The sequence below is a fragment of the Dermacentor variabilis genome, chromosome 7 (genome assembly GCF_050947875.1).
Source record: "Dermacentor variabilis isolate Ectoservices chromosome 7, ASM5094787v1, whole genome shotgun sequence".
NCBI classification, from domain to species: domain Eukaryota; kingdom Metazoa; phylum Arthropoda; class Arachnida; order Ixodida; family Ixodidae; genus Dermacentor; species Dermacentor variabilis.
In genome coordinates this window covers 125,282,695-125,298,524 of record NC_134574.1, presented here as the reverse complement: position 1 = coordinate 125,298,524, position 15,830 = coordinate 125,282,695, and the positions used below count along the sequence as shown (strand labels likewise).

At 47.1% G+C, this 15,830-nt stretch overlaps 1 protein-coding gene across 1 annotated transcript in view; it reads left to right on the top strand.

Annotated features, from left to right (window-relative positions):
- Positions 1-15,830, top strand: part of LOC142588835 (uncharacterized) — a 54,120-nt gene that overhangs the window by 23,630 nt on the left and 14,660 nt on the right. The window contains exon 6 of the mRNA XM_075700655.1: positions 10,491-10,541. Within this exon, the coding sequence (XP_075556770.1) occupies positions 10,491-10,541 (51 nt within the window). The remainder of the gene's footprint in view (positions 1-10,490; positions 10,542-15,830) is intronic.

Below are 15,830 nucleotides of genomic sequence, written 5' to 3'. Positions count from 1 at the left end.
ACAGTCACGCCTTCATTTCCTTTACGCATCGACACGGAAAGATGGAAGTGGGATGAGGGCGTGAGGGGCCATCGTTATATGGTGTATTCCGGGCTAGCGTAAAGGAGTAAAATGATATTCGTAATAGCTGTCACGCCCTGCGCTCTGTCTGTTATATGTTTGGCGACATTACCCGTCGTTGCGACGTAATAGGTGAGGCGTTGCGTTGCTGACCCCGAGGGTGCCGACTGAAGCGACGGCCGCGGTGGCCTCGTTTCGTTGTGGGAGAAATCAGAAAACGTCGCTGTACCACGCACCGCGTGGCCGTTAAGAAATTCCCGGGGGTCCAAATTTACGCCAAGTCCGCAATACCGTGTGCTTGGTAATCTATTCCTTGTTTTGAATTGGTCAATCCTCCCAATATTATTTCTTTTCCGGCATTGGCAAAGAAAAGGCAACGTCATACGCGCGAAATTTGTTAACTATCCCAGGCCTCGAAAAGCAACGCAGTCCGCAACGCAGTCTGTACAGCGGGAATGAAAATAGGTAACTTTAGCGAGCTTTAAAAAAATTCTTAACTCGTTCGTTGCCTCTAGAAAAGCGCTGATATCCGGTCATTTTATGTTTGAACATTTTGCTGCGGGACGTTGTTGTCACAAGGTGTAATGCAATTCATAAAAAAATGTATCCTGATCACTGCTCCATGATTACGTTGCGCTTAATTTCACATAGGCAAGAAATAAAAAAATATGCGGGTTTACGGGCCAAAACCACATTCTGATTTTGAGGCACGCCGTGGTGGAGGACTTCGGAAATTTCGACCTCCTGGGGTCCTTTAACGTGCACCTAAATCTATAGGTACACGGCTATTTTCAGGACTTGACACTGACTCCAACCGAATAACTGAATTTTATTAGCCCGACGTTTCAGAGCCCATTCGGCTCCTTCAGGGGGGTTGTTCTTCGGTGGGTGGCAGTGCGCAGCTTTTAAAGCGTCTGTTGTAAAGATAGGAAGGGAGAGCACGGGAGGTGGGGAGACACTTCACAGACGGGAAGGCGGGGGGAAACAAAAAAAAGGGGGGGGGGTGTTGTTGACGGCTGCCGTGGTGCTGGGATGACCGGCGCTGGGCAGAGTGCCCGCGAGGGTGCCCTTGATAGGAGGCGAGGGGTGGGGGAGGTTACAGGGTCGCGCCGATGTTCTTATGTTGGTGAAACAAGCGGGAGTCTACGTGGCTGTGCGTCCTTTTCTTCTTTTCATCATGTCGCCAAGGCCATGGACATACAACGAGGGTAGGTTGCCCTAAACACGCTTTATGTTATTCGCCGTATTCTGAATGTGCCATGACTCCAGTAGTAGTCTCTTTCGCGAGTTCGTCTCTGTTTGAAAGATTTCAGTTTCCTGGAAAACAATTTTGTGGTCGGTGTCTTCAGAGTGTTCAGCGACGATGCTGCGAATACGGTTGGATGTTCTGACGTCGCTCTCGTGTTGCCTGAACCTTTCTTTTAGATTTTTGGTTTCCCCGATGTACAACGCGAGACAGTCGGCGCAGCTGATTTTGTAGACGACGTCATGAGCCTTTTCTTTAGTTGGACGATCTTTTGGTTTAGGGAGGAGGATATTGAAAGTGTTTATTGGTTTGTGCGCCTCTGTGAGGCCTTCATTATTTAATATTCGCCTGAGCGCTTCTCTGGTACCTCTGACGTACGGAATGGACACTCGCTTCTGGGGTTAGGGAGAAGTCAACGGCTGAAGGCCCCGCAATTTGCTTCTACTTCATTGTTTTCTGGTTGTTTTTCGAATGGAGCCATCTGTGTAACCATTCCTCTTAAGTTCGTTGAGAACCGTTCTCTTTTCTTTCTTTTGATCCGATTCCGATGAGGAATGAGTTTCGGCTAGTTTGAATGCAGAAGCAATTATCTGCGTCCCTGAGGAAGACTTTTGGTTTCGGGCAAAAAATATTTAGAGCTCTCTCCTCGATTCTCTCCATAGTCAAGTTAGCCATGGCAACGTAAATTGAGGCCCCCATAGGAGTCCTCCTAAAGGAAAGCTCAAGGCGTCGTCTACAAAATCAGCTGTGCCGACTGTCCGGCGTCGTACATCGGGGAAACCAAAAATCTAAAAGAAAGGATCAGACAACACGAGAACGACGTCAGAACATTCAACCGTATTCGCAGCGCCGTCGCTGAACACTCTGAAGACGCCGACTACAAAATTGCTTTCCAGGAAACTGAAATCCTTCAAACAGAGACGAACTCGCGGAAGAGACTACTACTGGAGTCATGGCACATTCAGAATACGGCGAATAACATAAACCGCGTGAAGGGCAACCTACCCTCGGTGTATGTCCATGGCCTTGGTGACATGACGAAAAGAAGGGAAGGACGCACAGCCAGGTAGACTCCCGCTTGTTTCGCCAACACAAAAACGTCGGCGCGACCCTGTAACCTCCCCCACCCCTCCTCGCCTCCTATCAAAGGCACCCTCGCGGGCACTATTCCCCAGCACACCGGTCATCCCAGCACCACGGCAGCCGTCAACACCCCCCCCCTTTTGTTTCCCCCACCTTCGCGTCTGTATTGTATTGGGTTTTATAGCGCATAAGCAACTCAGGATGTCATGCGCCAAACACATGGTATAATTTGTGAAGTGTCTCCCCCCCCTCCCGTGCTCTCCCTTCCTTTCTTTACAAAAGACGCTTTAGAAGCTGCGCACGCCACCCCCCGAAGAACAACCCCCATGAAGAAGGAGCCGAATGGGCTCCGAAACGACGGGCTAATAAAATTCAGTTATTTGGTTGCAGTCAGTGTCAAGTCCTAATCAATTTCCCAACCAGACAGGCAATTCTGTCGAAATGTTTAGCTACGGGTATTTTCGCATTTCGCCCCCATCGAAATGCGGTTGCCGTGGCCGGGATTCGATCTCGCGACCTCGTGCTCAGCAGCCCAACACTGAGCAACCACAGCGGATAAGAAATAAATATGAAGGGAACAAGGACGCGTACGGATGAAGCTTCTTCCTTGCGCCGCCTTGTTCTCCTTGCAGCTACGCGGCTGTCGCCTCCAGAATCGGCCAAGAAGAAGAATGGTTCTCGGGCATTTAGAGCGTGAATAGAACACGCTGCCGCTCTCATCCTGAGTGGCCGCGGTGTCGTCCTCTTCAGGGATACCGCGGTGCCATGGCCGGCCGGCCTGAAAAAAATCGGGGTTACGGCGGCTCTGTGCTCGCACCTTCCCAGGTTACATGACCAACCGAAGTTATCCAGAAGCTCCGCCGACTAGTTTCTTTAGCTCGAGAATAACTTCTGCGTACACAAGCGACTAACATTTGCGCTATCTCTACGCAAGTCGTGAGCTGGCAGACGGTCCTTTTATTGCGACAGCAAATATATTGTTACGCGAACGAAGGATTAAGTACTAGATACTATTTGGAAAGTATATTTACATAGGCTGACAACAGCGCTGGCCAGTTCAGCTGACAACTCGAGAGCCAGAGAGCGTTCGTCGTCTTCGTCAGGGCGCTCGCGTGCATCGTCTACAAGTTACACGTAATATGCATGTAATAATGTGGACACTCCAGTTGCATTTCTGCCGTCGGCGTCGCCGTCGCCGTGAGGTTCCGTATGACTGAAAGCGTGGGAGGGTGAGCCGGCGAACGCGTTCACTTTCGCGTGCGCGAGCGAGCAACGCAGCCCAGATGCTTGCCCTCTCCTGTGGCACGTGAGGCAAGGGGGTTCAGGCGAGGGAGAAGGGGCGTCCTTCTCCGGCGGCTGCCGGGGTGTCTCCATGTCCTCCTCGCCCGGCGCTGTGTACAGAGTGCTACGCTGCTAGAGAGTGCTGCTACGCTTCTCTTCCCTTGGAATCCAGTCCGTAACCCTTAATGACCATTGGTTATCTTCCCTCCTCATTACATGTCCTGCCCATGCCAATTTCTTTTTCTTGATTTCAACTAAGATGTAATTAACTCGCGTTTGTTCCCTCACCCAATCTGCTCTTTTCTTATCCCTTAACGTTACACCCTTCATTCTTCTTTCCATAGCCCATTGCGTCGTTCTCAGTTTAGGTAGAACCGTTTTCGTAAGCCTCCAGGTTTCTGCCCCGTACGTGAGTATTGGTAAGACACAGGTGGTTATACACTTTTCTCTTGAGGGATAATGGCAACCTGCTGGTCATGATCTGAGAATGCCTGCCAAACACACCCCAGCCCCTTCTTATTCTTCTAATTATTTCAGTATCTTTATCCGGATCCGCCGTCACTAGCTGCCCTAAGTACATCTATTCCCTTACCACTTCCAGTGCCTCGATACCTATCGTAAACTGCTGTTCGCTTCTGAGACGGTTAAACATTACTATAGTTTTCTGCAGATTAATTCTTTAGACCCCATCCTTCTGCTTTTCCTCTCCAGGTCAGTGAGCATGCATTTCAATTGGTCCCTAGTTACTAAGCTAGGCAATATCATCAGCGAATCGCAAGTTACTGAAGTATTCTTCATTATCTCTTACCTCCAATTCTCCCCAATCTGGTCTCTGAATACCTCCTGTAAGCACGCTGTGACTAGCATTGCAGAGATCGTATCTCTCGGCCTAAAGCCTTTCTTTATTGGGATTTTGTTGCTTTCTTTATGTAGGACTGCGGTGGCTGTGGAGCCGCTATAGATATCATTCGGTGTTTTTACACACTGCTCGTCTACACCCTGATTCCGTAATGCCTCCATGACTGCTGAGCTTTCGACGGAATCAAACGCTCTCTCGTAATCAATGAAAGCTATATATAAGGGTTGGTGAGAGATTGGCGAGATTCGTGAGAGGGAGTATACGAATCCGATAGCCTTGTTTTGGCCTAAAATTACGAGCAACATCGTATGACACCTTGAAGCGGCTTACCCATAGGTGCCTCAAATCGAATGTGTTCTTTGACAGCGCCTTGAAATCCATACGAACATGGCGTAAACTAAGATTTGTACAATAGGGGATAAGCGAAATTCTGTATGCAGATTTTACAAAGCCCCTCGTTTCACCTAATCATGGTGGCATACATCAGGTTAGAATCGTAATTAAGTTGTCAGGGCGTGGGCGGCGGACACTATTCGTATTGCATTCCGTTTCTCACAGAAGGCAAGCTTTGGAAACACACGTCTGAGGTTTAAGAGTGCTACTAGCCGGAACGCGGCCGTCATTGTTAGGGCAAGTTAGTTGACTGGGAAGATCTGTATGCCGAATGTTGCATATCTCCTAATGAATATTAACAACTGCGACAGAGATCTGTCTTGCTCGGTGACAAATTTAACGGTGGCAGAAATGAGAACATCTCAAGCCAAGGTAAAGAAGCTCCCGACGCTTCCCGCTCAGGCAGACACAAGATGTTTACTTTCTCTAGGTATGTAGATATGTGGCATTCCGTAAGGAGGCTAATCCAAACAACTAACATGCCCTAACCATGGTGGCAGCGCTCTACCTTGTAGCACTTTTGAACTCGAAACATGCGTTTTGAAAGCTTGCGTTGTGCGAGCGAGGCAAAGCCCTGCCTACGAGACTCTCAAAACAAACTCCACGCCAAGAATACAAAAAGAAGTGAACACGCTCCTGGCGGACGCCTTCAAAGAATACTCTGCCTGAAGAATCACGTACCTACGGCTCATCTGTCAAAACGGCTTCATGCTGGAGTTCTATGGGCTTCCCATATCCCCGAGCCCAATTTTCCTCTCCGCCCAATAGTGGATTTCACAACCTCCGAACTTCTGGCTTTGTACGAGTATATTCAGAAGACTTTGGCTCCACTCGTGCGAAAAGCATCCTCTCACATACGCAATGCAGCTTAATTTGTAGAATGCATGAAGAAGGTGGCGGTAGGTGATGTCGAGTGTATCACCTCACTCGGTGTCATTTCGCTTTTCACAAATGTGCCTATTACACTTGCAGTCTCAGCTGCCCGAGTCGGCTCAAACGAAGAAAAACTTCTGAGCGGGAGGACCAACCTAAACATGACAGAATGTGTCCATTGCTAGAGTTCTGATTGAGCGGAACCTACCTTTGGTATCAAGAGCGAGTTCTACAGGAAAGCAAGCGGAACTGCGATGGGTGTCGCGATCTTGGTCACACCTGCGAAACACGCAATAAAGCATACCGAAGGGAAGGCACTGCGAAGTTTTCTAGACAAGCCGAGATTATTTGCCAGTATGTCGGCAATTGCTTTTGCGCGTCATTAAGAAATCAGCCGCGGGCGGCTTCCTCGCCTATCTCAGCTGCATAGTCCAGGCGATCCAGTTCGTCGTTGAGCGCGAAGATGGTATCTTGCCATTTATGAATGATTTGGTCCGGCAACGTGATTCGCGGGTGAAATTTTACCTGTCGATAAAGTCGACGCTTACCGTTCGGTATTCGTAGTTTAGTTCCTATCACTGTGGAGCCTACAAGGCCTCGGTGCTTTCAACGCTTCTTTTTTGTGCGAAAACAATCGTCAGATCAGAGGAGGATAGGAATAAAGATGAAAGCACCGTAACTGCTGAGATATGGAGAAATGGGTACACAGCATAGGTATAATTCGTCGGATGCAGCACCGGCAGGGTCGTCCGACTCGTCCCCCCTCCCGTCCCCTACCCACCCGACTCCTATGCGCCGGCGAGACAAGAGACAAAGAAAACTCCTGGTGTCGGCATTCTATTTGTTCCCAGATTCACCCGCCGTGGTTGCTCAGTGGCTATGGTGTTGGGTTGCTGAGCACGAGGTCGCGGGATTGAATCCCGGCGACGGCGGCCGCATTTCGATGGGGGCGAAATGCGAAAACACCCGTGTGCTTAGATTTAGGTGCACGTTAAAGAACCCCAGGTGGTCAAAATTTCCGGAGTCCTCCACTACGGCGTGCCTCATAATCAGAAAGTGGTTTTGGCACGTAAAACCCCAAATATTATTATTATTCCCAGATTTAGCGAAGAACATTCGCGGGGGCTGTAATGAGAACGTGCAATCTTGCGTGCAAGTAATTGCCAACGCTCGCCAGGTTATTTAGCGAAGAACGTTTGCGGGTGCTGGTGTGAGAAGGTGCAACCTCGCGTACAAGTCATTGTCAACGCTCTCCAGGTTTCTCCCATGGTCGAACAACCAAACAACTAAAGAGAAATGTCCAGACATCGTTAACAAAGTGTCGCACCTTCAGTGCCGCATCGCTGACATCGGTTTAACCAACAGCTTTTCTGGCAGAATACGCCAGCACAAAAAAAAAACGGCGTAGAGTAACTGTAAGCATAGGCCAGTACTCCCGTCGAACGCTGCGACAAGCACGACCCTGCAATCGGTTTCGACGGTGCCTCTGCGAGCGACATCGAAACCAACGCGGCGAGAAGACCCTTGATTGAGTCGTTTCCAATTAAAATTCTCACGGCAACACCAATCGCTCGCGAGTGACCATCCCTCGTGTGCCCACCCACGGCCTTAGCGACGCTAGGAGGAAGACGGGAGCCTAAAGGACGCTGTTTCTTCGGCAGGTTCAGTCACTCACTGAAGAGGGAACCGAGCCGGTCCCGAAACGCCGATCGGGAACTTTTCAAACGTTGCTTCTAATGTCTTTTACTACTAGTTTTTACTTTTTACTTCTAATATCTCCTATTGCTTTTCAGGCCGATAACAGCGTAAGACATCTTATCTAATACACGCTGCATGGTGCAGCACGCATCTTTTGACATATTTTTACAGGGGTAAAAGGAGTAAGAAATATATTCGAAGGATAGTTACAATAACAGTAGCAGCTGACAAGATGGAAGACAGCTCGCCATGTTAAGATCGTCGTCTTATTCGGACTAATCTTAATATATATGCTTCGCCAGCCTGTCACATGACCCCCGGTGGCTGAAGCACCGACCCAGTGCTGCTTAGGAAGTGGTCGAATGATACGACTGAAGGAGTGGATAACGTGGGAGCGATGCTGAGACACGGTGTAGGCAAGAGGTGCGATTTCGTGCGTTACGTCAGTTACTTGACGCAAGATACGTTAAGGGCCTAAGTAGCGTGAAAGTAATTTTTCCGAAAGGCCAACGCGTCGTGACGCTGATCAAAGAAGAACCAGGACTTCCGGTGTGTAGCGGACGTCACGATGGATAGCGTCATATAAGCGCCGCTGGTGTTCCTGCGACTCCACAAGTCGGCGTCGGACAATGTGGCGCGGTTCTTGTGCTTTGAATATGGCTAGCAGGAAGAACGGTGTCGTAGCAGGGAGAACGGAAATTCAGGCTAGCAGGCAGAATGGTGTTGAAAGGTAGCGTAAGGTCGCGGCCAATTAAGAGGATGAATGGAGAAAAGCCTGCGGTATCATGGCGAGAAGGATTATAGGCGAAAGTAACGTATGACCATTTGCAGTCTTCCAGTCGCGATGGTTAGCAGGGACATGTATGCAGAGCATGTCCGTTAAGGTTTGGTTGACGCACTCGGTTAGACCGCTTGTTTGTGGATGGTAAACAGCAGGAAGTTGGTGTTCAGTCGCGCACGCGTGCAGAATGACATTAAAAGCTTTAGGAAGAAAGTAGCTGCCTCGGTTGTTGATGAGCCCTCGAGCGGCACCGTAATCATAATAATAATATTTGGGGTTTTACGTACCGAAACCACTTTCTGGTTATGAGGCACGCCGTAGTGGAGGACTCCGGAAATTTTGACCACCTGGGGTTCTTTAACGTGCACCTAAATCTAAGCACACGGGTGTTTTCGCATTTCGCCCCCATCGAAATGCGGCCGCCATGGCCGGGATTCGATCCCGCGACCTCGTGCTCAGCAGCCCAACACCATAGTCACTGAGCAACCACGGCGGGTCGAGCGGCACCGTGGTGAAGGATGAAGTTCTCTAGAGGAAGTCGGCGGCATGGGCTGCACAGCTTGTCGAAAGAGCCCGTGTGATGGCGTATCGGGTGGCGTAGTCTGTTCCTACAGCAATCAACTTATTTCCGGAAACAGGCGTAGGAAAAGGGCCTAAAAGATCAGCACCTACACGGAAGAATGATTCGGATGCTACGTCAAGTGGTTGAAGTCGGGCAGCAGGCAGTGTGGTCAGCTTTTTCCATCGTTGACAAAGGCCACACGTAGCAAAATAATGGCAGACGTCACGGTAAAGACCAGGCCAAAAGAAGCGCCGAAGAACGTGGTCATAAGCACGTGACACGTCAAGGTGACTGAAGGTCGGAACATCAAGCTGAGCGAGAGATGTCTGACGCAGATGCACAGGTGCCACGAAGATTCGGTCACGGCGGTGCGGGTAAAGAGTAAGAGCGGTACAATATGACATCTTGAATTTCAAACATGAAAAGGTAAGGATCGGGCGTCCTTGAAGGCTGCCCTGGAATAAGGTCTCGTAAGGAGGCGCCCCGACGTTGTTTCGCGCTCATAGAGAGAAACAGTGACAGGTATGCCGGTAGCAGTGACGTCAGGTGGGTCGACAGGAAGGCGCGACAAGCAGTCCGTATCTTGACGTAACCGGCCAGTCTTGTATACAACTGAATAGTTGTATTCTTGAAGGCGCGGAGCCCAGCGGCCAAGACACCCCGAAGGATCTTTAAGGGACGAAAGAAAAGACAATATGTCAGCTAGATGCGGGCTCCCTGGATGTTCGCTGTCGAGCAAAATACTGAAATATTTCACTGTAGATGTAAGGTTCAAGGTTCATATTTGCACAGCGAGCAATAGGACCTGCATGTGTGAAGATAATGTAGCAGTGGGATATGCCGTATTGCTGGGGAGGACATAAGGCTGTGCTTATCCAAGAAGTGGGTCATAATAAGTAACAAATGCTTTTCTAGCACTTGAGCTAAGCATGGGATAATGAAATCGGTTTGCGATTTTCAACCTTGTTGCCAACACCTTCCATATGTAAGGGTGTAATTTTGGCCGTGTGCATCATTGCAAATTAGGCCACTTGAAATGGCTGTATGTATGATTTCAAGGAAAATAATTTTTACGATTAAAATTTCCTTCTGAAATCGTCGAAGCTACCTCTATCAACCACAGGCCACTTTTTTTTTACGTATTCAAGAAAGAAGTCTCCTATGTTCATCTGCAGACAAAATGACTCGTAGGCTTATTCCAAAGAGCTTCTCAAAGTGCAGGCATCTGATTGCGGGATCTGAACACCTGTTATTCTCGAAAAAAAAAGTTGGGACCGTGTACAATGTTTTCACCATCGTGGCAAAACTGTGTACGCAAGTATCAACGGACATCGGCGCGCGTGCCGGAGCCGACAAGTTGATTGATTAAGGACCAATTTTTCCAAGCGTAACGTTGTGCCTCAGAAAGCTTAAGCCGAAAGTGAATGCGTTTGGCGATCATATCAGTGCATTCAATTTATTTCTTGTCTGTTTATATTCGAGCGTGAGTGCCTCACAACAAGGTGCACGCTTGTACTGGCCGCATAGTAATTGTTTTTTTTTCTTGAATGGCGGAAACAATTTGTGCTCAACAATGTTTAGTGATAGATCTTTTTACACGCATTTGAATAAACTCAGTCAGTGACTAACGAAATGATTATCTGCTTTCCTCTAGGGCCGCCCAAGACCACGCAGCCACCCCCAACAACCAAGGGCCCGGAGAAACGTACGTGGCCTCGAAATTTTATTGCACACTTTCTCCAAAGGCATGTGCCGCAGTGGCTTCCCAAGCCCGTTATTCCTAAATATTAGTTTTTTTCTCATGAACCTTATATTTCGAACCTTTGTAAAATACAGGAACTACTAAGACCTACCGACTCAAGCAAACCGATTTCTATAAGCATTGAATAATTTCTTAGAAAACGTTTTTATAACATCCACATTCAAGAACAACTAAAGCATGAATTTTGCAATTCTGCAACTCGGCAATAAACATGATACCTCAGTTCTGTAACCTGCATCTGTTAAGACATCTTCATTTATTTGAACCTAAGTGTGCTCGCCAACATTATACTTATCCACAAATAGGGAGACGGTAAAGAATTGAAAAATTATAGGTGCGTTAGCTTACTTCCGGTATTATGCAAAATGTTCACCAAGATAACCTCCAATTGAATAAGGGCAACAGTGGACTTAGTCAACCAAAGGAGCAGGCTGGTTTCACGAAGGGGTACTCTACAATGAATCACATACATGTTATCAATCAGATAATCGAGAGACCCACAGCGTACAATCAGCCTCTCTATATGGCTTTCATAGATTACAAAATGGCGTTTGATTCAGTAGAGATACCAGCAGTCATACAGGCATTACGTAATCAAGGAGTGCAGGAACGTTAGGTAAATACCTTGGAAAATATCTACAGAAACTCCACACCTACCTTAATTCTCCACTAGTAGGAAGAGACCACTAAAGAAAGAGGTCAGACAAGGAGACACAATCACTCCAATACTATTCACTGTGTGCTTCGAAGAAGCATTCAAGCTGTCAAACTTTGAACGCTTAGGAGTGAGGATGAATAGTGAACATCTCAGCGACCTTCGATTTGCAGATAACATTGAACTGTACAGCAATATTGGGGGCGAGTTAGAACAAATGATTGCAGACCATAGCAGAGAGAGAGTAAGAACGCGGTTGGAAATTATTATGCAGAAGACAAAAGCAAAGATCAAAATCCAGGCCAGGGAACAAGAGTTCAGGATTACCACTCAGCCTGTAGAGTCTATGAAGGCGCACATTTACCCAGGTCAATTACTCACAGGGGAGCCTGATCATAAGAAGAAAATTTACAGACGTATTAAAACGGGTTGGAGCGCATACGGCAAACATCGCGAGACCCTGACAGGAAGCTTACCATTTTCATTGAAAGAAAAGGCGCACAGCCAGTGCATTCTACGGGCGCTAACATATGAGAAAGAAAATTCTATAAGACTGACAAAGAATCTCGAAAACAAGAGCCACACAAATAGAGATGGAACGAAGAAGGTTATGGGTAACGTGAAAAGGGAAGAAGAGAGCCGTGTGGATAGGAGAGCAAACGGGTGTCGCCGATAGTCTAAATAACATTAAGAGGAAAAAGTGGATCTGGATCGGGTCATGTAATGGGTAGGTTAGATAATCGGTGGACCATTAGGGGGACATACAGAGAAGGAAAGCGCACTCAAGGACGGCTGAAGACTAGGTGGGGTGATGAATTTAATAAATTCGGAGGTGCTGCTTGGTATCCGTCGACGCAGGACAGGGGTGATCGGTGATCACAGGGAGAGGCCTTCGTCCTGCAGTGGACATAAAATAGGCAGATGATGATGATGATGATGGCGACGATGAATTGTTCTCGCAAGTAGAATATCATCTATCTGAATTTAGCTCTCTCGTATTCATGCCATCGCCTTATCATCGTCGAAACGCAGGCAGACAACTTACCCTTATACATAGTGGCACATTTTTAAGCCGGGAGCTGATGCATTCTACTTAACCTTAATATAAAATACGAAGAACAACAAGTAAAGGATGATACTGACGATGGTGATGATTAGTGCGTTGGGGATGATGACTTAAGAGGAATATTTACCTCGGTAGCTGCCTATGATATACATATGAACGAAGAAATAAATTTTCTCCGCATTTACTGCAGCGATATTGAAACTCAGCAGATGCTCCTAGTTGCTAAATATCTTTAGTGGCCCATGAACAGGTTTGTTTTCTGTCATTTCAAAATTCTGTATTTTCTTTCTGTGTTATCACATGTCTGTTTCTATTTTCATCATTACATATATTTCTCTTGCGATTTGGTATTTTGTTACGCTTCAAGTTATAGCTGCATTGTTGCAGTGTATCTTGCCTGAGCATATTAGGTTTTTCTGACGGCAATTTCATGTGGCACGATTTCACTAAGTGACAGCGATTTCCGTCGCTTCAGGACCGTCGTAATCGTTGCACCTCCTCGCGAAGTCATTGCGATCGTGTTATTTCACGTGTACAGACAGCAAGCGCTGTGGAATTGGGATTTTTCTGCCGGCATGCATGTTGCAGGTATTCTGCCGGCGCCTCTGAAGTTGAGCACAGGGCGATTGTAAATGTGCATAACGCCATTAGCGACCACAAAGCATGCTAATCTTTCTATTTTTGAAGTTAGGAACAGCATTCAAACGTATCACTGGTGTCCGTGTTGTTTTATGGTAACAATAGAGAGGGCGTGAATGCATTCGAAGAATGAGGTAGCCGGAAAATGAGAAATGTGCCGGGAGACAAAAGCTATAGTTGAAATAGTGATTTAAGCAAAGAGAAAATGTGTGTAGGGAAAGTTGTTGTCAGCAGTGCGTGAGACAACAAAGGCCGCACCTAGAATATATTGAAACGACAAAATTTTTTTGCGCAGGAGGTTTCGAACAATACAAAAATGTATCTTACACAAAGATGGAAACCAATTGGAAGGGGACGCGGCACTAAACTACAAACCAACAATACCCGCCGAATCTTTCAAAGGCAACGACGAGGTTGTATTTGAGGGGAAAAAGGAGCACGAATGAGAATCAGGTGGAAAAGGAACTGTGCTCACAACCTAAATGTGGAAGGATGCTCAAGAGAAAATTACTGAGCGTACAGCCACAGTGCTAGACGATGTTACCGTTAGGCTCATTAGTGAAGTATTATCAAAAAGTAAGAAAGCTCTGTTAAAAGCAATAGAAAGAACCTTGAAACAAAAATGAATACCACACAGTTGGCGACAAAGTAGAAGTAATTTCATCTATAAAGGTAAGTGCGAGAAAGATAGAATTCACTCATATAGACCGCTGATAATTGCATCGATAATAGACAAGTTAGCGTTACTGGAGAATGTATTAAAGCTGCAAGCATGGGTCGAGATTAATGGCATGTTGGGAGGCTCGATAATGGCTTCAGTATCGGTAGGCGTCTCGATGATGACTTATTTGTTCTCACTAAGCGTAATTAAATATCCAGAGGAAAAAGGAGACCGCGACATGTGGCCTTTAAGACGACACCGGAACCTAACACCTAAACCGTAACATGTTGTGGGCTATTGTGGAAGGCGAAGGCATATGCAAAGACTGTATAAAGATTTTCAGAGAGATTAACCAACAAAATGCCACTTGCGTCTAATGGCAAAGGATGAGGAGTTAGGAGCAAGTTAATATCATCAAGAGACTGATGCATGGGTGCCCTTTATGCCCACTGCTGTTTACGTTGTACATGTTGAGGAAGAAAAGGGCGCTACAGGGTGAAATGTCGGGTTTGATCTCTCACACAAACAGGCAGATACAGCAGTAGAGCAGCAGCTTCCTTGTTTATGTGGGTGCCATTGTTTTGCTAGCTAACAAGCAAAGTAATGTGCAACGTCTGGCTAATATCTGTGGGCAGGAAGGCGAGGATTTAGGTCTCAATTTTAGACCTAAATAAGCAAGTGGTACGGTATTCAACGAAAACAGTGAAGTGACAGTATCAGCACAGGGACAAGAAATACCTTGGGTAAAACAATTTAGGTACCTTGGTATACAGATAAGCAAAACCACTAGATATAATAATAATGGAACATATGCAATATTAGCAACAGAGAATAGAAACGCGGCCCTAACAAAACGCAGAGCGCTGTGGGGATACAATAAATACGAGGTGCTCTGTTGTATGTGGGAAGGTGTAAGGGTTCAAGCAACTGCATTATTAATTGCGGTTGTTTGCTTCAACTCAGGAGTACAATCAAGACTCGATGGGAACCGACGGTCAGTGGGACGCATCGCGCTGGGCGCCCATGGGAAAACTACAACTGAAGCTAGGCAGTGTGATATGGGCTGGACACGTTATGAAGTGAGGGAACTTCAGGGTAAAATTGATTATGAAGAACGACTGAGGAATACCGCAAAAGGCAAATAGGCTGGGCGAGTGTTCACATATTTGTAGAGGTAAAACATTGATTCACAGTGGAGGAAAAGAAGTTGGAAGCTTACCAGCAAGCGTGCGACCGGTATGGTGAGCAGCAGGGCAACAAAGGACGTGAAACGAAAAGTCTAGCGGAAAGTCAGAGAGGCTAAGACAATCTCATGGGTGGCGGCAAAGGAAAAGAATCTTGCTATGAGTAACTAGTTCAGAGGATAAAATGAAATTCGGAAAGAAACTGGGGCGAGAGCGAACGAACTTGTGAACGTAGCTTTACATCCCTCGCCTGTAGTACCACTGTAGAAGGCGCTGGTACATATGGAAAACTCCTGAATGTGCACACTGTGAATCGGCGTGAAAGCTGCATATATTTCGGTACGTAGACTGCGTGGTACTATACTATTTGAAACAGAATAGCGCGCTTTTGACGGGAACAAGCAGGGAGAAATGACACGGACAGTCTACAAGGCGCAGAATGGCCTACCAACTCACCCAAACGTCCGTTTTCACGAGTAATATACTAATAACCACTGGCGCTCATCCGGGTTATAATTGCGTCGATGAAGCGGGTTGTCGCGAATGGGCGAAATGGTGAGCTTGACGACGCAACCTGCGAGTGGATGGTTCTGCTGATGAACCAGAAAGGACGTCTATAAGGGAGACAATCGAATGGTCCTTGCACTGCTCCGAAGCGACGGTGGTATTGCCTTGCAAAGAAACAGTAAATTGGGATTGTGGGCCTCAGCCATTGTCGTCAAGTAAGGGAGAGCGCGAAAGGGCGTCGGCATCAGAATGCTGCGTTACAGCCCGCGGGTATCGTAGTCCAGCAGGCGAAGTGCTAATCGGGCAAAAAGCCCTGAGAGATCTCGCAAGGACAACAGCCAACATAGTGCAAAGTGGTCCGTGGCTACATGAAACGGACGGCCGTATAAATAAGGTCGGAACTTAGTAAGAACCCAAATGATGGCCAGACATTCTTTTTCTATCGCAGTGTAATTGGTCACAGCTTTCGTATGCGCATGACTTGCGTAAGCCACCGCATTCTCAGGAAACCCTTTTATTG